Raw genomic sequence first — 24877 nt, forward strand, 5'->3', positions numbered from 1 at the left:
AGACCGTTGTGACTGCAGGCACTTTAGTTTCGATTCGTCCGAACTGGCTTGTCGGCTTAAGCAAGATATGGGAATACCATGTGTTATGGCTTTTAAAAAAAGATGCCATACCAACAATTTTTCTGCGACACAAAACAAATGACAACAAGCCGACGCCATCCACACCGAAACGACCTTGGGATGCATATCGTCAATGTCCGAAATTGCGTTATGCTTTCAACTCCGGTCAGTTTGTTTTTTCATGCACGGTTCGTGCAATCATCGATATCCGATTTGTTGTCGTTTGCATCTCGTTCATTTTGTGAGATTTTTTTCTTTACAGTTCGAGAACATTAAAACAATAAAGTACAAACAAGTAAGTATCTATAGCCTAGTCCGTCCCATCCTACAAAAATGTAGGGGTTTTTTTGTAAGAAAGAAAGAAAAAAAGTAGAAGCTAATTTTGTATGCATCTTAGAAAACAATCGGCTAAGAAATAAATGACTTGTAAATTCCATAGTATGACAAAAAGGCGTTCCCTGTAAAACAGACTATAAATACATTAAATTAATTTTACTGTATCTTCCCACAGAGAAAACCTTTTTTCATACTATGGAATGTGCTATAAGTTATTTGTTTCTGAGCAGACTGTTTTCACAACTGCACACAAAAAAATAGTATTGTTTTGTTATTTCCAAACGTCAAACTAAACTGAAATTATTCACACAAAAAAACATCTTCATGGATGGATGGGACGGACTAAAAGTCGTTTTTGTTTATTTCTTAAAATTAAAATAAGTTATTTATTTCTGAGCAGACTGTTTTCATAAATGCATAAAAAAAATAGTATTGTTTTGTTATTTCCAAAACACTTTTACTCTTTTTTTTTACGTCAAACTAAACTAAAATTGTTCATTAAAAAAAGCCCATCTTCATAGAGGGATGGGACGGACTAAAAGTCGTTTTTGTTTATTTCTTAAAATTACCGATATCGGGTCCACTTGACTCGTAGAATTCAAGAGTTATTTATCGTCTTTTCTAATACATCACAAGTATTAGAACATACAGTGTAGCAAAATAATTCGCACGAAAAGCTAAAGAACAAAACAAGAATAAAAGTTGTAAATTAGTGGTAAGCTGTCTCCACGACCATTTTCATCGTCATCTGTCAGGCCGGTGGTTCGTCGGAAGATGTTCCAGGTTCAAACTGATAAGGCAAAACTGATAAGGCATTATTTGTTGTGTTAGTCCAGTCATCATTACCACACTTCATCATCGAAAGAAGAATCGCTGTCGGTCCCACTCTCGCTTGCGCTGGAAGTCATCTCGTGGTAGGTTTCTGTCAAGTGCGTTCCCTTCGTGACGTCATGGCTATTTACAGGCAAATGTTTTTACCGAGAATTTTACTCGGTCGTTTCCGGCAGTGTTCTACGGGGGTGATGTTTTAATACTTTTATGGGGCATTTTCGTAATTATTGATTTACATATCGGTGTAAAATATTATTGCAATGAATTAAGAAAGCATTTAATTGTGGAATTTGAAATTTTAGTGTATGGTCTGGCACAGCACTTTAATGAAAAGTTTTTTTTTTTTTTTTTTTTTTTTTTTTTTTTTGGTGAAAAGGTTATGATCCAGAAAATTTGAGGGTTAGACAAATGCACCCCTGCTACTAGTGTGGAATAATTTGTACACATACAGCCTTGAATAAGTGGGTTTATTATACAGTTGTTTAATGAAATATCGGTATGTTCATGTTCTGTTGATTTGCTGATAGTGGTATTCACATGTATAGGACTCTTCCATATAATAAAACAATTTCTAAATTTTTAATATTTTTTTTAGGTTTTTTTAAAACTCATTAGATGGACTTTAGTTATTTCACAACAAAGGTAAATTTTTTGAAGCACTGAGGTGTTTTACAAATCTTTGCATGTAAAAAAGACATCAAAGAACTTGCAGACGGCTAAGAAGAATAATGTTTCGGACAGCCCGCAGAGTGGAAAAAAGCATATTTATTCGCCTTATTTAATGTGTGACTCTCCATTACTGCGCATTAATCCCCCAGCAGGATCTCACCTGGGAACAGTCCATTAAACAGCGGGGGGAATAAGTTCTCTGGTTATGGGACATTTCAACGTTTTCAATGTTACGGCAGTAAAGTATCAATTCTTCATCCTTTGTGCCCACAGTATGGCTACGATGACATGCAACATGTTTCTTCACATGTGACAATGAACTGACAATGAACTTTCAATTGGTCTTTTTCGGCAATGCGACTTATGAAAAGTCATCGGGGGGCTCGTGGAAATTTAGCAGAATATCTTTTGTGTTGTGTGATTCTAATTGTTGCCGATAGAAACAAGATGTCTGCATGATTACATTTCAGACGCCAGTATTTTAAAAACGACAAGTCTGCCCGGTGTTGTCGATTATTTGGCTCATTCTTGAGATTACCATCTTTATGTTGCGATTCAGAGAATTCAACAGGTGTAAATTTTAATGAGAAATAAACTTTCTTTGTATAATGGTATAGTTGAAGAATTTCCTTTTTTTCATCCATTGTCATGAAGAAAAGTAATAGCTTAGTAAGCAATAAACACAGCTAATTGAACATATTAATATAATCTATGAAGGAACATTTAGTTAATCGTTTGAACTTTTTTTTTTTTCACTGATCAGGATAACAAATGGTGTGTCGTTTTTCTTTACGTCATAAACATAACAAATCTTTTTCTGTCAGTCTTGTCGCCTACCTGGAGCTGTTCATGACTTGAAAGTATACTATTCCAGAATAAGAAAAAAAGAACAAATAACAATGAAAGCTTTGATCTTTTGAAAGGTCTGACAAATGTTTTGAGTTTTTTGACCATTTGTTTATATTTGGCCTAATTTCCATAACTCATGTTCCGCAAAGCTAGCAGATTTGAGTAAGATCTATGTATGTAGCATAGTAGTTATTGTTGTGCCAGGTATGATTGTGATGGGTGGAAGGTCTGGTTATAATAATAATTTTTTTTAAATCTTCTATAAAGTTACCTAAATGAATATAGTGTGTATGATTGGGGGTTTTTTTGTTGTTATTTTTTATTATTTAATTTTATTATTATTAATTGCATTTTATAATTTCTGACAGGGATCTAATAATAAACCATTGCACATATCGTTAGGTGTATGCCCAGGACAGTATGCTTGATCCTTAATTGAGCAGAAGCATGAAAATAAGTATAAATGAATTAATGAACCATTGTAAACAATGTAAAGTGTTCAAGAAAAATATGATAATCGTATTCATTTCCCCTATCATCATTTGTACTTTCCCATAGTCCAGTAGTCTACATATCAGTGTAATTTTATTGGCAGTCTATTTGCTACACACACAATTTGGCAGTGTACACATCTTTGGACAGTTTCAAGCCAGCAGATCCAGAATATAACCTCAGCTCCTGCTATTTTTTCGATCATCCTCCATCTAGACTACCAATAGGGCTTTTATTATATTTGCACATTCGGTTGTTGCTCCAGATACATCACGGTCTGAAGCAGTGTCTATAACCAGGAGGCTGATGACTGTCTACCACATCTTTCATCACACAAAACAGTTTGTACCTGAGATCATTGATCTCAGTGCATGATGCACTGAGGACACAGACAATACATGTGAATGCCTTTACTTTGGAGTTTTATGTTCTCTGGGGGAATCTCTTGATGACCCGACTAAAAACAAAATGTCCTGGGTCTCCCTGAAGCTGGTCAGCTATTTTAAGGCACTTACCAAACCTTTGGTGGCAAATTAGTGGCTAAAGTAGCTTTGTTAGTCTTTCTAAGTAATAAATCTGGTGTGGACAGAGCTCACAGTAATAGTCCAATGGATTGAGATAAAATACAATCCATTTATAGTTTGTGGAATGCAACCAAACAAAGAACAATCTGCTTTTGCATTTACTTCTTTTTTATACATAATGCTAAACCTCTACATCATGTTAGTTTTCATCATGTTTTGGAATTAGTTTGCTGGTAGTGGTTGGTCTTTTTCTAGTCTCTCACACTTAAAGGCTTTCATGAGTCTAATTAAGGTGGTAATATCTCTGGGAGCTATGGTTCACGCCAGAACAGATGCTTTGTGTTTTGTCACATTCGATTCAGTGCGTTTCTTTTTCAACTGGTACCATACTCACCAGCCTCAGCCCCAGCCCAGGTGTGTTTTGGGCATACACCATACCAAAACTTGTGCAGTAATCTAGATGACCTCAGTGATTGCATTAAGTGTTTTTATTAAATCTTTTGGAGGTTATGTTGTCGACATGTCACAGCAAATATTATGTCCTGGTTAAAAGACTGGACATAAGTGGTGATCCCATATGTTTGCATCTTGGTGTCCAGTTAGGAGCCCGAAAAGAAATCACTTTGGTTTATTTGGTATGTAGAAAGTAGCAGTTATTCTTCTGAATGTTTTATAAGGTGTGCATATATTTATTTATTTTAAAATTATTTGAAAATATTTTAATATGTATGTATGTATGGATGCCAAAAGAGCCAATTTTTTATACTAAGAAACTACAACATTTAGTCTGGCTGAAAAAAGTATTCTTAAAATAACCACATTTTAATAATTTTCAAAGAAATATTCTACCCATATGAAATTGTATTGGGTAAATCCCGTTTTTTAAAATCAAAATGTGATATACGCCAATTAAAACAATCACTTTTACTGAAAATGAAAAATGGATATATCGCGCTTTGTGCCTAAACTCTTCATATGTACGTTTACTTCAGTATTTTAATTAATTAATAAAAATAATAACAAGAGAAACATATTTAATAAGTTTACTGTATTTGATATAATCGTATACCGTAATATTTTTTTATGGTTATATGCAAATTCAAACTTTTGTGACCTCAAAATGACCGTTAATAATTCAAGTAACATTTACATTTACATTTACAAGATTCCTAAACAAAACTTAATTTCAGTGTCCTTATGTAGAATAATTAATTGTAAACTGACTGGAGTGTGTTCTGTATTGTGATTGGTTAATTACATTCTTTTTCCGGGATCAAATAGACAATAACACCCGGAAAGCTAATGACATCATTAGAAAGTGACGTCATTTAGCAATTGGAACAGGCGAAGTTGACGATTCAAGGGTCTACAGTTAGATTGTAGCCAGGTATTTTTTTCAAGAAATGCCAAATATACTAACTGTATTCAGTAGAAAAATTCTTCAGTTTACAATGGACATAACCATATGGAGTTTTTAGATTTGTGGGTGTTATTGTCTATTTGATGCCTGCAATGACATTTGCGGGATCAAATAGACAATAACACCCGCAAATCTAAAAACTCCATATGGTTATCTCCTAATTAAATAGAAGTCCTGTCATCAAAATATACATTGTATATGCTTTTCTAATTGTGACGTTTTCAAAAATAGTTTGCAAATGTTTGGTGAAATACATACAATTAAGACGTTTCCCCCGCTCCATTGTGCCTGGAGACCAAAATTGGTGTAGTGGCCTTGCACCTACCAAGAGAGTAATTAACTCGCTCTGGGTGGGAGCTGGAACCGGGAGGTGAACCCAGTACTTACCAGCCTTAAGCCCAATGGCATAGCCACTAAACCAACAAGGCCGGTTTATAACAACATGTATGTATTTATGCCAAACAATCAGTGCTGTGATTTGTCTGATATATTACTCCATGTGTGATTTATTACCCACGTAACTGGAGCAAATTGAGATGGTCACCTTCAGGTGTCAATCAATAAACAGACATGCCTGTAATTATAGGGTCACTGAATGACGGGGTGATAACAATCTGTCAAAAAGTGTTATTTTGTACTTTTAGTAAAGGTAATGTTGAAAGTAATCTTAAGCGGTTTTGTTGTATGTTTTATGGGTAATGTTTGCCTATACATACACACACACATTCAGTCTTCATCAGGAAAGGCGATTGATCGTTCTCTCTCACAACCTCACTCGTCTGAAAAAGTTTTGGAGAGCGGCAAACTGTTCACCTTAAAATAAACTTTTAACTACTTTTTATTTATAACTTTATATATATAAAAAAGAAACTATAAAATGTGTGTAATTGATTTGCATCACTGTGCGAATCAAGCACTTTTGTGTGTGCATTGTACATGTATCTAGTCTCGGCATTTGACTGGGAAAACATACTATAGCTTTACTTATTTATTCCCAGAAAAACTCACAAAGTTTATTATGTATTACAGGACTCAAAATAGCAGCCTGTGAAAAGGGAATAGCAGTCCATTTGTTTTTACCAAGTAGCTGAAACATAGATTCACCTGCTAAAACGACCCCAAAGAATTGCAACTCATGATTCTATTACATGTATATTTGAATTCCATAGTTCTCTAAAAGACATCTCAGATGTCCTAATTTTTCGTGCATATTTTCAAATATCACTTGTGCAGCAAGCAGGTGATATAAACACAAATACACATCTAATCAACTATATGCAGGTAAAACAAAAGGACTGTTAATGCCACAAATCGGCAGCTACATGTTAAAAATCATATGCTAACATCATATGGCAGGAAGCATTTTGTTTTTAAAATCTTGATTAGCGATATTTCTAGTCACTGAAATTTTATCAGCAATTATTATTTATTTAAAAAAAATTGTGTAGCGATCTCTGAAACTTGCCAGCAAAATGTTCCCTGTATGATAATGTATATGCATGTGTCAATGCTTTGTACCTTTATTATCAATGACAGAATTTAAATTTAAGATCAGCCTGGTCTTTTCCATATTTATACCAAACAGTATTTTATGTGAAAAATTATACCTAGTGAGATTGAGAAATGTAGAATTATTTCACATAAAATTGAGAATTTTAGATCAGCTTGAAAAACTAAAGTAATCTTTGTTAGCATTAGTAAAAATATTAATAATGTTTTCCACTGGTTAAAGCATCTAAAACAGATACACCAGGTATTTATCCAAGCATTCTGTGGGTCTGAACATTGGCCCTTCCCAAAAGAAAGTGGCACTGAAAATTCCCAGTTTCTGTACTAAACATTCACAATATTAATAGACTCCCATCATATGTGATCAGGTGGGATAGAAAAAGTAGTACACCCGAGGTGGTGGAAATCTCCACCAGCGAGAGTGTACTTTTTCTATCACACATGACTGCATATGATGGAGTCTTTTTCTGCTATCCATTTGATAAATAAACCATTATTTTACACAAACAAACATTGATGGCTGAAAAGGTAACTTCTTTATTTGACCGTTTTATCATAAATAAACTACACTATATTTGCCACGTCTGTTTCATATGTTAAATATAATTTAACACTACAAATTAACAAGATAGATTTTATAATGAAGGTTTTAATAACAAAATACTGATCTAAAACTAGCCAACTCGCATTGATATGATGTCATATATCACCAACACCGTAATACTCCCTACGTTATATTCAATGACATCATAGCCCATGCAAGACAGATTTATTCCTCATGGGCTGACGTCATGGAATGGGTCTGTCTTGCATGGCTAGGGATGGGAGAAATATATTTCTATCTTTTCTAATAAATTAATTGTACTGCATCATTCAGTGGCCTGAAAAATATCCCAGGTATGATTTACATGCAGTTATTTTTTCAATCCCATCAGACTTGGAATCCTGACAAGAAATCCTGGATAAATCCCTGTACATGTAGACATTATAAATGTCAATTTTAACACCCACGTACTATTGTACCAAAGTGGTTTTGAAGTTAATCCAAAGTAGTGAATGTGCTTTGGGTTTGCTATAAGGCATGTTTTTATTATCAAGTTGCTGAATGTAAAAATAAAGTTTATTAAATTGGAGTTGTAACTGCATGCTCGCACTTAATGCAACCAATTCATACTAGAAATAGTATTTGTCACGTGATCATCTGACTGGTTTTTAATCTTAAACCGTCAACTAGTGCTGTATAATAAAAATAAAAATCCAATGATTGCATTGCATTAATCTCACTGGCTATTATTACTATTTTAAAGTGCCTAATATACTTCCACCTATGTTTATTAGAATTAAAATGCATTCTGAGAACAGCCAGATCATTATACATGTACATGTATGTCCACTACTGGGCCCAACAAATTTTCATGTCTCCTAAGTTCAAAGGCCATAACTTTATCAAAGGTGGTTGAATCCTCATGAAAAACAATCTTAATGAAGTGATATGAAACATTGATACCTTTACCTTGTGGTTTTAAACAGACTTTTTTACCGGCGTCGTGGTAGGCCATCGGTCTACAGGCTGGTAGGTACTGGGTTCGGATCCCAGTCGAGGCATGGGATTTTTAATCCAGATACCAACTCCAAACCCTGAGTGAGTGCTCTGCAAGGCTCAATGGGTAGGTGTAAACCACTTGCTCCAACCAGTGATCCATAACTGGTTCAACAAAGCCATGGTTTGTGCTATCCTGTCTGTGGGAAGCGCAAATAAAAGATCCCTTGCTGCTAATCGAAAAGAGTAGCCCATGTAATGGCGACAGCGGGTTTCCTCTCAAAATCTGTGTGGTTCTTAACCATATGTCTGATGCCATATAACCGTAAATAAAATGTGTTCAGTGTGTTGTTAAATAAAACATTTTTTTCTTTAAACAGACTTTTTATTGTTTGTCTTGTATTTTGCAATCCTATGAGGTGTAGATTTCAAATACTTATTTCCAAAGTTCATTTAATTATATTGAATTTAATTTTTGTGTATAATATGAACTTTAAAATCCATTTAAATATTACATATATCAATTTAATTGTGTAATGATATTTAAGCTAACAAAAACATTGTTAGCTGATATTAAATTTATCTTTTTATGAAAATAAATATATGCATTGGTGCTATTTTTAATAAATACACAATATATAAGATTACCAATTGCATGTAATTTTAAAATATTCAACATTCCACATGAGAATTTTATTGTATCTATTATAGCATGGGCCTGTTTGATCTAGCTAATTTACTTGTCTTTTTTTTTTCTCTCTACCCTAATATATTTGTAAGCTACTGTATCTAGTACCCCTGTTATTGGTTTCCACAAGTTAATCCCAAGTTCACAAGCTAACAATAAATAGTGTTATTTGTGAGCATATTGTTGATTAATTAACTCTTCTGGGGACAAAGATTGAATTTGATTGGCAGTCAGATGGCTGTGTCAAGTCAATACTTTTAGGCCAGCTACATTGATTGACACAAACGTGAAGGGCCATAGGCCACCCGTTAATGGAGTGATTGACAATTCCATTCTATCACAAATGCCCACATTGACAATGCTTGATTCATGGCGATTTCAATGCTACATACAACTTAATACTCTCTTCTGGTCAAAGTCAGCCTGTCTCTTTCATTCGTCTTTGCATTCTGTATGTCTTCGGTTTGCATACCACCCAGTAAATTGGAAGGCAACGGCCTGTAATTCAGATGATAATGAACTAAACCAAACCATACAAATGGAATGAATGTGTGGAAACACATACAAGAATATGGATAGAATTGGTTTTATGTCCTCCTTTGAGGGCTGCACACGATTTGGTGTCGAGCTTTTGTCGATCACCTGTGTGCTGTCGATTTCATGCCACCTTTGAAGGGAGTTTTTTTTTCTTTCTCCCCAATGTGTTTATTTCAAGCTTGGATATTTAATAATTCTTTCTCCATGTTTGCTTTTGAAGGTGTTTATAAAGGTGATCATCCTAGATGGGCTGCTGTGAAGTGTGAAATCCTACCTCCCAAGATGCGAGAATTCAGCTATTAAATATTACTTACGACTGAGCGTTTGCATAGCAGCAGTAGTCATATGTGTTCTTGTAATACGTTTTTTTTATCTCTCTTAAAGGGGCCAGCTTGACACGGTCATTGACCAACCAGACAACAAACATTGTTTTTATGGGACAAATGAAATGCAGGAAAAAACCCAGTTTGTTAGCTAAATTTATGTTAAACACAAAAAAGTTTTTTTCTCTTTTCTTTTCTTTTCTGTTGTTAAATACAAGGTGATTTATTGCTGATATAATACAGATTGCATCTATCAGATACGCATGAATAAAACCATGACTAGACGCTTCGACCTAATAGCTTCAACTCTAAATGTCAATACAAATTATATAAATGTATAGAGTGGTACACTGGGAAAAAATAAATGACTGATCACTACATGTATGCAACTTTCAAAAAAATAACAATAAACTTTTTGTTTTCTTATTAAGAGAGTTGATGGTTAAACATAAATACTAAACAGATGATTTGGGCTGTCTGTGTTCACCATGAAGGGAAATGACTACACACATATACTCTGTGCAGTGGCGTAGGAAGATGCCAAAATGTGTGTGTGTACCGGGGGTATGTGTGTGTGTGGGGGGGGGGGGGGGGGGGGGCACTTTTATATTTATACACTTTTACACTATAATAAAGCAAAATATCTGAAAACTGCCCCCCCCCCCCCCCCCCCCCCCACACACACACACACATTTCCTACGCCAGTGCTGTGTATACATTTAATTGAACATGAACAACAAACAAAGGATACTGATAGAGGGAGTAAGTGCTTGTCATGGATTTGTTACCTGCTCTTTGAGGGCCTCAAAACATTTGGAAAGTTTTCTTTGCCCCAGGACAGTCTCTGTCACATGTCTGCTGGTCCCTGATATTTGTTTACTTGCCCCACCTTTTTAATCTTCAATCTTAATAAAACTATGATTACTTGTTTGACTTGAAATGCCATGTTTCCATATTTAAGTAACAATGACAAATCTGTTATCTAAAATTAAAAGAACAATAGTCTTAGAATACATAATCTTTTTTTTTTTTTTTTTTTTTTTTTTTTTTTTTTTTTTTTTTTTTAACTTTTTATATACATTTATTTTAAAATAAATATTAAAATTGTTAATAATATTACAAAAACACCACACCAAAACAGGAGTCTCAAAACATGGATTTAGATAGATTTTAAACGTTTAACTATTTCCAACATACATGTAAAAATATTGTGCCCTTTAGTTCACTTCCATTTGATTTTGTCATTGTGTCTTATATTTTTTTCTCCTGACAATGCACCTGCATTTTCTTGTGTGTTTTTTCCCTGTAGCAGTTATACTTGGCAGAACGTTTGTCTATTCATGGCTGCAGTGACTGTCTCTTATTTTGTTTTAAAGTACTGAATTATAATTATATTATAAGTTTCTCTTTTGAAAGAAATGTTATTTAATTTGCATTTTGCCATATTGGAATAATATACATGTACAATGTATGTTATTACTTAACTAAACAAGAAAACAAGTAGCTGCAGAGGGTGTACAAAAATGAGTATGCAACATGTAATTGTTCGATTTAGATCTATTAGTCGGGTACTCAACAATCAACTTATAATATCAATTGGCTTACAATTCATAGATGTTCTAAAATATAAAAAACAAGTGATGAAAATAGCCAAAGTAAATTGATTGATTGTAATTCTACTTTTCCAAGTTTAAAACTATATACATTGTTGACATCTTATTTCCAAATGTATGTTTTCTCAACTACCGGTATTGATTCATTGTAGATTACTCAGGTTTATAGGCTGCAATACCCAGCATGTAGAAGATTAATTTTAAATTATCTGATTTGCAGCTCCTTAGTCAACTCCAAACTGTCCATTGAAATTAACACTAGAGATATTTATTGCTTTTATTGATACAAGTCATCCATGCACAGGTTTTATGGTTATACATGTATGCTGATTTTTCAATTTAGAAACAAGGTTATTACTATATTAGCTGATTGTAGATGCATGTTTCCAAATTTTGTTCTTAGGTTGTTGGTTTTTGTTGTTTTTAAACCTAAAACCAGTTCAGTTGTACATGTACAGGTATATTAATAAATACTAATGTAGTATCTTTTATTACTTGTTTACATGAGTTATTGATTGATGTATTTCATTTTCAGAAAACCTCGAATAAACCCCCAGCTTGTTGCCCAACAAGTAGCCCAGCAGTTTGCTCCCCCAGCGCCACCCAAGAGAGAAAAGATAGGAAACCCAGCTAAAAAAGGCAAACTTGATCCCAGCTCAGGCAGGAAAAGTAATCGGTCAGTATATTATGTATAAATCAGTGGTCCTCTTAATTGTCCTAAACAAAATGAATCACACAAAATTACATACATCATTTCCAAAAACAATCCTTCAAAAATAATTTATGGTCAGTAGGTCCTATTTGTATAATATATAATTGCAGACCATGTCATGAAAACAACCGACCAAGGGGAGTGTTTAATTGTTCCCCAAACTTAGATTATGAGGAGTCATTTAAGATATTACCATATTGAGAATTGATATTTAATCATTTTATATTACTGGTTTTTGGTGTGTGTGTGGGTCTTTTGGTGTTTGTTTTTTAATTCACTAGCTAAGAGAAGCTAAACTAACTCCATGAACTAGTCTCAGGGTCATTACATGGAGCGAGATAGATAGAGCTCTTTTAAATGGTAAGATACACACGTATGTATGTTACTGGACTATCACCATTTCATATTTTTAGAGTCTAAATAATGTGATTAGCACAGCAGAAAGAACAGTTTTAAAGAGCGGAATTTGGTAGGTTTAGGACTGATTTAATGCAATGTTTTGAGAAATGAGCTCTTTAAGATTGTTATAGTTTGATAAGCACAGGCCTTGGACTTGAGAGTGCTCAATGAAAGATACTATCAATAAGTGATCTGACATGTTCTTTTTCTGTCAGTATACTCGTAGCGTAAACAAGTTTGATTCACGTTCATTACAGTAACTGTTCTGGACCATCACACAGCATGGATGACAAACAGAAAATGATATTAAATACAGAAACCAATATAACTTCCTCCCATTTAGAAATCATTGAAAAGCCAGGAAATGATCTGATGTAGGCAATCGCACAATAAATGTTACTTCAGTGGGAGCGCTGACAATAATTTTGTAATTAGATTAACATTTTTATCCTATTTCTCTCTGCCACTTATTTTATCAACTAGGTATCCCGACAATGAACAAATAATATATTGTATGAATGTATTGACATTAAGATTGAAGTATTCGGTCGTTTTCATTTGTTGCTCACTGGAGCGGGCAGAAGTCTATGGGTGGTCTTGCTACAAGAAGCCTTACATATGTTTGAACGTGGCCTGTGTTAACTCCGCCTGGCGAATATGAAGTCCTGTGTGTACATAAACATTTAGTTTCACACTATCGACTGGGCCATAGACAGACCCTCAGTATTACACAAATTTGCTTCAGTTTGAAGAATCCACTATAATGGTAGGGTGTGTGTGAAGGGTGTGTTTAAATGCTACAAAAAACCCTAAAGGGAGTAAGAAGAAGAATACAAAAAAAGTGGACAAATTAAACAGCAAACGAGAACTCTTTAACAGGCAATATTGTGAGTACATACTCCGGCTGGCCATCTCGAAAGTTGTGCAAACACGGCGACAAACAGAGTTTAGTTAGAGCAGTCCTAAGTAGCAGAAAACACCTGCATTCATACGTCCCAAGTGTTTAACACCAAATACGTGTTTTCACAACGTGCACAGTTGCAAAGGAAAAGTACAAACAGGCCCATGGTACCATTGTGGCGCGTTTTGTGAGCCAAGCGTTAAGGAAGGGATGGGGGGAGATACCGCGGTTGTTTGGCTGTGAATATATTTAGGGTAAAGACACAGCCGATACCTCTTGTCGATCCGTTGAGAGGGCATCACCTTCTATTGACAGATTTGGCAATAGAAGTCCAATTACTGTGTTGGAGACCGATACCCCGACCAGGCGAGAAGAATGGGTAAAGACCCGATAGGCTGTGGGATAGAATAGCGAGGCCAAATGACAAGACACTGCGGGAGCAAAAGCCAGACAGTGTTTTCAGAGCTGCGTTTATTTTTTTATCAGTTATGTTTGTTCGTCTCACATATGTTTGGGAAGAAAAATGTATGTAATTCCGTTCTGTAGTTCTTTTTTTTTCCTTTCTAATTAGATGGGACTTGAACATGACAAAAACATTATTATGTAGGGTTCTGAGAGAAAGAGCGAATGTTTAGCAACACCCCAGCATAAACAAACCCTCACACACACATATTCTGGTTGTGGGTCAAGCATAGAGGTTCTGTGAGAAATGTCTTGAATAAATATTACAGCCAAACAGCTAATGATATATTATTATATACACATGTAGTAATAAACTATCAAACAAGACTTCCTTAATTTATTTCCATTTTCACTGTTTAGTCCAAACACGTATATTCAACATTATGCTATATAGAGTGAAGTCAAATTGGACAGCTTCAATGTTGGTATTAAATCAAGTGTTTTTTTGGCTATCAGTAACCAGACATTATTTTAGGATTTTTCATAAATTTCCATAAAATATTTAATATTGCAAGTTCCTAGATTTACAATATATGGTTTTTAAATTTTAAATTTAGCATATATATATTTATTAAATTTAGCATACATGTGTATATGTACATATTTATTAAAATATTAGAGTTGACAGTTTAAAAATAGGCTTGGTTGAAACAAACAATATTTTTTGTTACACCTAGGAACTGTTTTAATTTATCACATAGAGTAAGGCACGTTGGGAGGGACTGTAATTACTATTCATGTCTGGAGGATTTACTGCAATTGTTTTGCAGTCTCTACTTGATTTTAATAGAATTTTATTTTGTGAATGGTGGGTACGTGTATATTTTTAAAAAATCCCACCGTTTCCATTCTGGAACAGCCAAAATGAAACTCAAGTTCTCCGTAATTGTTTTCTAAACTCTTATATAATCTATAGGAATATATTTAATATCTAGTACACCATTACATATTGTCACTAATTAACTAATCATTTAATGCTTGGGGGGGGGGGGGGGGGGGGGGGGGGTGGGGTTTCACCAACAAAAAATTACCGAGATATTCCCCATAATGACAATCATTTGAATCCATTAATTTTTATGTATCATCAGTTTTAAAACAGAAACAAGAATCTACAGTTCATGTAGCCGAACATAAAATGTAATTATGTTCAGACAAAACCTGTTACAAAATATAATTTGTTTACACATAAACATCATATTATTTATCAGCATCAGATGCTGAATTGCACATTGTAAATACTCCATGAACTATTTGTGGATTCCCTTGACCAGAAAGTTATGGGAATACAAAAGGATTCTTGTAAAAGTTAACTAATAATAAGGTCTGCATTGATAGTAATACCAACCAAAGTATGATGCTTTCATATTTTAGTATGTCTTCAAGCTAAAATTGTTGAGAAACATTGCCTTGTACTGGGTTTAAGTTGAACCCCAAAAAACATTTAATTTAATAGCAGTTTGGCATATTTGGACAGAAAATCTGTACCCAGATTCAAGCTTCAATTAGCCACACAGCCAAATTGGCTGTAGATTAGAGGGGCAAGGCTTTAGATATCATTGATATAGGCACAACAGGTGGGTTTTTTTGTCTGTTTTGAGCACACCAAGGTCTTTTTAGTGCAGAAATGCTGATACTAGTTGGTAAAGAGTTGTACAAGTTGTACATAATCACAAATGTATTTCAAGCCAGTTTAATCCAATTACAACTTAATATTCCATTGATTTTGAGGTGAACTGTTTTGAGGTTAGCATGTTTGTACCTAATTTAGGCTTGCTTATTTTGGGCACACCCTTTATCGTCTCAGCTTTGGTGCAATCTAAAGCCCTGGAAAGGATACACAATTTTCAAATTAGCATGTTTTTGGAGGGGGGGTTTCTGCAAATTAATAATTAACATTTGCCAAATTCGAGCATTTGCTGATTTTTTAAATTAATATTTATAAACAGCCAAATTCAAGCATTTGTCAATTTGGTAAATAACAGCTTAAACCGTGCTTGTTGTATCTGAATGCTGTCTTTGTGCTGCTGGTTACATGCATGTCATATGTGTGTCGTCTTCTTATAATTGCAGGCCTCCCCGTTTAAAGAACATTGATCGCAGTAGTGCACGCCACATGTCGGTGACAGTCGGCAGTGTGACGGTCATTATTACGGACTACCAACAAAAGAAAAAAGACACCCGCTCTTCAGAAACTCATATCAGCTCAGATAACAGTGACACTAACTCCTCCAGTGCTGGAATTGATCCCATTGATCATGAGGAGGTCGATGATGAGGAGGAAAACCATGCAGATAACAGATAGACACTCGCTGATTGGCTGATAGTTACAAAAATGTTTTATTATCTTCATAGTCATTGGTCAGTGGTGGACAAGCAAGCCATCATCATAACAGAGAAGATTGCCGATTGGCTGATGTTGTTAAAATGTTATATTATCTTCATACTCAGTGGTCAGTAGTGGAAAAGCAAGCTGACGTCAGCAGAGAAGATGGCCAATTGGCTGATATTATCAAAATGTTTATGAATATTATCTTCATAGTCATTGGTCAGTAATGTACAAGCTGACGTAACAGAGAAGACGACGGATTGTCTGATAATTGTTACAATGTTTTATCTTCATAGTCATTGGTCAGTAGTGTACAAGCAATCTGATGTTTCAACAAAGAAGACTACTGATTGGCTGATGTTGTTAAATTTTTTATTATATTCATAGTCATTGGTCACTAGTGGACAAGCAAGCTGACATCCCAACAAAGGACATGGAATGCACTATAACAAATTCATTTTAAAACAGTGCAAATAAATCACTTTTATCAGACGCTTTTATAACACACATTAAGAAATGCTTCCAAAAATAATAGCTTGACATAATTTAGCCCACGCTGCATTACAAGGGTAAAAGGCAAATAAAACAGAAAAGGATGCATGTTATGGGTTAGTCATACAGGTACTAAGATCATAAAAAAAGAAAGAAAAAAGATCATACAACTCAGAACAATTTAAACTAGTTCAGGTGAAAATGTCTGCAGTCTAGACCTCTTCATGGCAATCAAAACTATTTTGATCTAGATTCATTAAATAAACACTTAGTGTTTGTACCTATATGATTTAGACCAAATGAAAAAAATTTGATGGTTAAGATGAATTTTAAAAGTGGTTTATCAGCCAAGATGACAGCTCATTAATATCAAAAGGTTAAAAAGAACAAGTCTCATGCTTACCATAAGAAACATGTTAAAAAGAATAAGTATTGTGCTTACAATAAGAATAGAGAGTTGGGTTTGTGTAAATTGTTGTGCAGTATTGTTTTTGGAATGTGATGTTTGCAGGACTCCATATGGAAAGTATTATTGTGCTTTGGTGTGTAAAGAAACTGTAACATGATTTGGTCCCATGCTTGTGAAGCTTTTAGGGTCTTAACTCTTACTCAGTCTTAAAAACTGTAAATGTTTGTTCTGAGATGGGACACAAAGGGTCTGTTCTCATTTGCAGTTCAGAGGTAAAAGTTTGATAGAGAGGAAATTGACTTTTGGGGGTGGGAGATGGGGGGGATCTTTTAAAAAAACATTACAATGTCAAAAAGTAGGGGTTCAGTGAGAGAGGTTTTTTTTTAGAGAATAAGGACAACAAAAAAAAAGGTTTGGGTGGCACTAAAATCCAAGGTTTGTTTTTTCATTCCTGCTTTCAAATCTTGATCCATAATAATTTAAAGGCTCCACTATAGAAATACCAGGACTTATCCTAAAGACATGCATTGAACCGTCGGTGGAATCGGAGTATAAGTGTATATTTTTCATTTCGAGTCTGGACAAACTGATAGTTGAACAGTTGGCTAGAACTCTGTTTTTAGATTCTAGATGTTTGCAGATCTCAGTCATAAGTTCCCAGACTAAAACTAGACCCTGAAAGTTTTATAAGTACAAGCCTTGGTTTGTGGATCAGCATCATGCATAGTGTTAGAGTACAGATTTCTAGTCTAGTTTTTAAAACGAGCGTGGTGAAAAAAACAAGACTTACATTGAGCAATGTGTACTACTAGGTGTACATGCATGTTTGGACACTTAAAAAAAATGGTGACTGATTTAAAAAACCTGAGCCATTGTGCCCATTACTGCGTGCTACGTACTAACTGCTTGGATTCTGTGATGTTCTTGGCTTGGAAAGTGTTTGGCCAATTCTTTATTTAAATGTGTTGTTTTCTACTGGAGAGAGATGTATGTGCTAACATGTATAATGTGCGTGTGGAGTGGATAAACTGTGTACAGAATTAAGACATTATTCACCAGTATATTGACGGTGTGACGACATATTGTTATTTCTATTCATATTTACCAAAGCATTTCCGTACCGATGTACATACCGGAAACAGATCTAGAACACAAAGTTGATCTTGTCTTCACATTTTCATATAGGCACCATGTTACAAACAAATATATATGTTTTTCATTTGTTATACTTTTTTTTCCAGTACTGGTTTGGAAAGTAGTACAATGTACCATAAGTTTACATGTACATGTAGTTTTGAATTTACTGCCAAATATATTTTTTATCAAAACCATTATCATTATTCGTAAACTAGATGGACACACTTGTAATATGCAAGATGTACCTGCAAATAGGGAAAGTACAAGGACAGGTAGTCTTTGTTATTCAGGTAATCGAGCCCTGAAATAAAAAAAAATGTCTGGCAAAAAAAACATTGGGGGTTGGGAACCAAATAGAAATGTAGTCCACAGGAAAAAAAAATGCTACGGAGAATTTAAAATTGCATGGCAATCTCCAATCCGATTGCTGTGTGTATCTGCAGATATTCAGTAACCAAATTGAGGATAAAAAATATGTCTTATTGTCTATATATTTCTACTCTATTTACTGATTCTTTGTTATTTGACTGATACATACTATAAATATCTTAACTAGGGCAGTTTTGGTGCCTTAATACATATTTTTATGTATATCAGTGAAAACCAGAGGAAATGTTATTCCAAAGTATTTTGTCATACATAACTAGGTGTAGGAAAGCTCAACAACAACAAAAAAGTAATTAAAGAAATAAAATGCATTGCACAAAGTGCCTAAATAACCATTTTGCTTGTAATATCCTTAAATTGGTCATCTCTAGCAGACTATATTTATTAAACATGTCTGTTAATAGAATGTTGTCAGTTGCGTTTGAATTTAGTTTTACGCAATTTAATACTTAACCATCTTACAAATACATGTACCTGTACCTCTTAATAATTAATAATTAAAATCATAAATGCAAATTGGTATCAAACTATATGCATACACACCTTTGTCATATTTCAGATCTTCATCTAACTGCAATATCATTGTGGAAAAAAAACATTTATCTTTTCACTTTTTAAAGTTGACACATGTTACTGTTACTCTGATACTTTACTGAGAAGAGGGAGAGGTTTTATTGTTCATACACTTATTACTCTTGATCATCTGAATATTGCAATTTTATTGCAAAAAAATTCATACATTATTAACTGCATGTTATTCTTTTTATTTTTCTCTTCTTTTAAAAATTAAAAAAAAAAATTATTTGAAATATTCACTCACTATAAAATTAAGGTAGTTAAGTTTGTACTTTTAAAATCTATGAAATTAACCATAGCATAGTTATTTGAAGGCAAGTATGGATTTTTTTTTTTTTATCTTTACAGATTAATTAATAGTAATACATGATTGTACAGGCAGAGTTTCTTATTTGTGGTGATTTTTTTTGATAGGTCGTAGAGAAACATTACAGTTGTTCATGAAAATTGTTTTAATTGTCTGCAGCTTGCTACTTTTGAATTCCAGCCTTGTGGACGAGTTAGCAGCAGTGTTGTGTAACATGTGAACCTCACTATGCTCGCCTTATTGATCGAGAGCAATGACATGTACACGTACACTAAAGGTTTTATGTCACAAAAACCGTTGAGGTCAGCAATATTTCATATTATAGTCAATAAACTGTTTATTAGACACTTTCACTTTCAAGGCAAATGTCGATTTTTGTGACATTCAACACCTTTTTGGGTTTTTAAACTTCAAAAAGGAATTAAGGCAGCATTTTCGAGGCATTGGTGCTTGCACCACAAAGAATTGTGGGTTTGGATCAGTGTTAAAACATGCATGATGAGCAAGACGTTGAATTGTATGATTTACATGTAGCTGGTAGAGTTGGATTTTGTATGATACAATAAAATTACATGTACAGTAAATATAGATTATTGCATGAGAGTCGGTGTTAAGGAATGAAGGGAATGTAACATTTCCAAAACTACATGTAGTTCCATACTTGGTGTATGGCACCTGTGTAGCTGTAATACATGTACACTAACAAACAACATATAGTTTAGTTGTCATTGACCATGTTTAACAATGTCCATTACCATTGAAGAGTAGCATTTTTACACATTAATATTTACCAAAGTGTGTAAGGAGTTTGGTAAATATTTGATTTTGGTACAGTATCTGGCTAGGGTTTATCTGCCATGAATGATTTATAAATATGGCCTTATTAAGTATAAATATCCTCCTTCCATGAAGAACAGGACTGAATACAATGGTATGGTATAATATAGGGATTAACATGCACATTCAGAGCAAGCTGTTTAGCACATGCCTGTCATGGGCACAGGTGCCTGCCTCGGCTGGCTCCTCTGTCCAGGACAGGAAAGGTTGGGGTGGGTGGGAGAAGGGACTGCCTGCACTGGCAGGTGCAAGAGAGCACCAGCAGCCCGACCAGGGTCGGTAGCAGGTGGAGGACTGAATACAAACCGGTCAAAGCATTATGTAGTCCACATTGAGAGGATGTAGATTTTCAACTGATGGGTTTATACCATGGTCAGTTCTTATCGAGAACAATTTTAAATGGTTTTGATTATTAAACAAGCAATTCTATTTCTTGTAAGGTATTAAAACAATACATTTTGATTGTCAAATACTGGAAATGGCCAAACGTTAGGCAGCCTTTATCAAGTATCACCTTTTTCACCCATCTTCCAATAGTTATCTAAAATATTCATAGAGATGAGTATCGTGAGTGTAGCCATGTCTTCAACTAATTGTCTTTTTCACACCTAAAATTACATATTAAATTGTTTTGTTTTTTTTCAATATCAGAATAAACAAGATGTTTCTGGTCATCGTAATGTTTGTACAGTCATAACTCAAACTGGCTTTCACCTCACAATAATGTTCTTTTTACCAAAAAATATATACAGTAGATTCTTGTTGGGTCGAACTCAGAAAGGTCGAATACACTGCAACACTCGAACCAAAAATTAAGTCCCGAGTTACACTTACATAATGTTAACTGAACGGTTAGGTCAAACTACCAGATGGGTCGAAAACTTTCTCGAGCACCGACGGTGTTCAAGCCAACGGGATTCAAGCCAACGGGATTCAACTATATTATAAAATGAAAGATGTTTGAGCTGCTACAAACTATAGGCTTATCAAAAACATTCATTATACAGTCAGTAATATTCTAAAGAAGAAAATGTATTTAATATGTCATTCTGATTATTAAAAAGGCTCTGTTAGTCTTTAACATTAACAGCAAACTCGGGACAGTGTCTTTAGTGGTGACTGGTCTTACAGCTTAGACGTCATGGTGATTAATAACAGCTTAAGATTTATTCTTCCATATCGAGTGTATATAACTTAAAGTTTGCATTTTGGACCGGTTCTTTTGGGAACCCTTCAGAATGTGCCCACACCAGATTCTTGAACCCAATAGTGGATGTGAGGATGAGTCGAGTGGACATTGTTGTAGTAGTTGGCATTATGTTGGATAATAACAATGCTGTGACCAGGGTCTGTGCTTACAAAACATTTAAGAGTCCAGACTCCAATTTATATAGCATTGCCACGGACTCTTGAGTCTAGACTCGGAACGTTTTATAAGCATGGGGCCTGGTCTGACTCGGCTAAGTAAGTAGAATTCCCATGGACATGATGGGTTTGGAAGATTTTGTTACGACATTTACCATGTTTTATAGTTATTTTAGTAAATATTTATGAAAACGAAATATGCATCTTTGGTGATGCACTTGAACATTGTAACCATATGATCTCAGTAGAGATATTTATAAAAGTTTTATGCTGTATCACGTTTTTTCATTATTTTCTGGCATATTAATAAAGGTGGTATGTGTGCAGAATTTGAGTGTTGTTTTAAAAAAACCTTCATGTGTAGTTGAGTGGGACATAGACCAGTGGTGAAGTGCTCACCTGATCCTCAAGCAGTCTAGGATCGATCCTTGAGTGGGGCCATTTTTCAGTCCAGTCAGTGCTCCACAACTGGTGTAGCAAAGTTAAAGTACGTTTTATTTAACAACACCACTAGAGCACATTGATTTATTTATCATCGGCTATTGCATGTCAAACATTTGGTAACTGTCAAATAGTCTTGGAGAAAACTAGCTACATTTTTCTGTTAGTAGCAAGTAATCTTTTATATGCACCATCCCACAGACAGGATATGCACCATCCCACATACCCATGATTCATGGTGCATTGGCTGGAACAAGAAATTTCCCAATGAGTCCACCGACAGGGATTGATCCCAGACTAACCATGCATCAGCCAAGTGCTTTACCACTGGGATATGACCCACCCCTTCTGAAGTAACAAAAGCTGTGGTATGTTTTATTCTGTCTGGAAAGCTGCATATAAAAGATCCCTTGCTGCAAATCAAGAGTAACTCATGGAGTGGCAGCAGCAGGTTTCTGCTTGTTTATGTTTCTTGTTCATGCAAAATGGTGGTAAACATTAATTCTTGCATATCCTGGGTGTAGTATGTGCACCAGTAATTTTCAAGGGTTCATTGCATTTATTATTTCTCTGTGGAAAGTTAAGTTGCCAACTATTCTGACTATTACCGGTAATAGAATGGAATCACGAAAAGTTGAATGCTAAATTTGTTATGCTCTTCAGCCCCAACTAATCTCCCCATGTTAAGTAACGGCTGTTGAACAATCACATCAAAGCAGACAGGAATGTGTATTCGATATGCAGATAATCCTGTGGTGATCCATGTTACGGGATCGGTGGCTAATAAGCCAATGATTGCTGGCATGCTACCACTCGAGGTCTGTCTGGGGTCAACTGATTGACAAGACACGGGATACATGTACAGGATACATTAAAGCTGCGGTCTCGGCTCGCAATTATATCATCATTTACTAATGTGAAGTACCAACACATACACAATGGCAGTTTTAATAAACTTGTGAACCGAGGTGAGATCCCTATCAACTTATCTTCAATGGTGTTCATACACGTATACAAGTTTGTTGTCATGTATTTTATTTTCTTACACTACATAATCCATTGGAAAACTAACCCACCAAAATGGAGAATAACCTATACTCTGTCAAGTACATGTACCACTGTCGAGTACTTGAAACATGCATGGCATACCTTAAAATATACTCCGTCAAAAAAGAAACGCATAGGTGATGGGGAAAGAAGAAGAGTTTGATTTTACAAAATATAATTTTTTGTACAATGTTGCTAAATGACCATGTTTGTTAATGTTCCTGGAATGGGACAGCATGCCCAAATGCACCCTAAAACAAATTTAACGCATGTTGTGCGACAATTGCAGGAAATTGGCGTGAAATAGTCCGATTTGGCGAATGCACGTGAAACTCTGGGAAAATGATTGGGGTAGTGATGGGTATTTAAAGCTGCAATGCTCACAATGATACCTCATTTCCATTTCAACGTAGAGGAGTTACAAGATGCCAAGACTAAGCCTGCCGAATCGAAACATTGCAATAGACTGCCTCCAGTTAGGTGAATCACTGTCAGCAGTCGCACGCCACATGAATGTCCATCGGAGCACCATTTCACGTCTCTGGGATAGGTACCAGCAGTTTCAATCGGCTGAAAACTGGCCCAGAAGTGGAAGACCTCGCATAACAACTGCAGCACAAGATCGCAAGTTCTGCACTTGCGTCACCGAACTGCCACAGCAACGAACACTGCTGGACGCATACCTGGTTTGAGAAGGGTGTCTGCACAAACCATTCGGAACCGACTTCGAGAAGCTGGTTTACGGGCTAGGAGACCATATGTTGGCCCCATCCTGCGTCTTTTAATCAGCATTTACGTGTTCGCTGGTACACAAATGTACAGGGGTGGAACTTGGGAAATTGGCGGCGAGTATGGTTCAGCGACGAGTCACGTTTCCTTCTACAGCGACGTGGTGGACAACAACGTGTTTACAGACACCGCAATGAACGTTTTGCCAACAATTACATCGCCCAAGTTGACAGATTCGATAGAGGGATTGTCACGATGTGGGGAGCCATCTCATACACTGGCAGAAGTGAACTTGTGTTCGTACACGGCAACCTGACAGCTGTACGCTACTGGGATGAAATTCTTCGCCGTCACATGCTTCCCATTTTGGATCGACAGAGAAAACTCTTTCAGCAGGACAATGCCAGGCCGCATACGGCACATGTAACATTGGATTTGCTACAGAATGAGAATATTAATGTGCTGCCATGGCCATCAAGATCACCAGATCTTAACCCCATTGAACATCATGGGACGAACTGGACAGACGTGTACGCCAGCGTGACTGTCACATGCACTGCAGGAAGAATGGGCTAGGATTCCACGTGCCCGGATTCAGAGACTCATTCAGTCTATGCCAAGGAGATGTTGCGCAGTGATTGCTGCTGCTGGTGGCCACACAAGGTACCGATTTCAGCACCCTCATGCGATGCTGTTTGGTGACGAAAACGTCTCCACTGTTATTAGTCCATAGCAAGAACATTGTCACATACTCATGTCAAATGTGACTGTGATACGATCATAACAAAATTATGCCACTTTGTATTAAAGAGATAATTCCATGAATATTTCGCCTATGCATTTCTTTTTTGACAGAGTATAGTTATTATGGCCAAGGGATATGAAGAACTGCTTGTGATGGTACGAAAATAAAATGATTAAATACTTGTTTTAATTCTCAAGATTCCTAAGAACAATTT

The 24877-nt window shown here is 35.4% G+C and overlaps 1 protein-coding gene across 2 annotated transcripts in view; it reads left to right on the forward strand.

Annotated features, from left to right (window-relative positions):
- The window catches only part of LOC121367922 (RING1 and YY1-binding protein-like), a 66061-nt gene that overhangs the window by 20849 nt on the left and 20335 nt on the right, over positions 1-24877 (forward strand). Inside the window, exons 3-4 of one of the 2 annotated variants that reach the window (XM_041492376.1) lie at positions 11927-12067; positions 15936-20083. In XM_041492376.1, coding sequence (XP_041348310.1) covers positions 11927-12067; positions 15936-16167 — 373 coding nt within the window. In that variant the 3' untranslated portion in view covers positions 16168-20083. Of the gene's footprint in view, positions 1-11926; positions 12068-15935; positions 20084-24877 lie in introns of those variants that run through there. The other variant, XM_041492378.1, reaches the window with a different exon arrangement.

Source organism: Gigantopelta aegis, chromosome 3, assembly GCF_016097555.1.
Source record: "Gigantopelta aegis isolate Gae_Host chromosome 3, Gae_host_genome, whole genome shotgun sequence".
Lineage (NCBI taxonomy): Eukaryota > Metazoa > Mollusca > Gastropoda > Neomphalida > Peltospiridae > Gigantopelta > Gigantopelta aegis.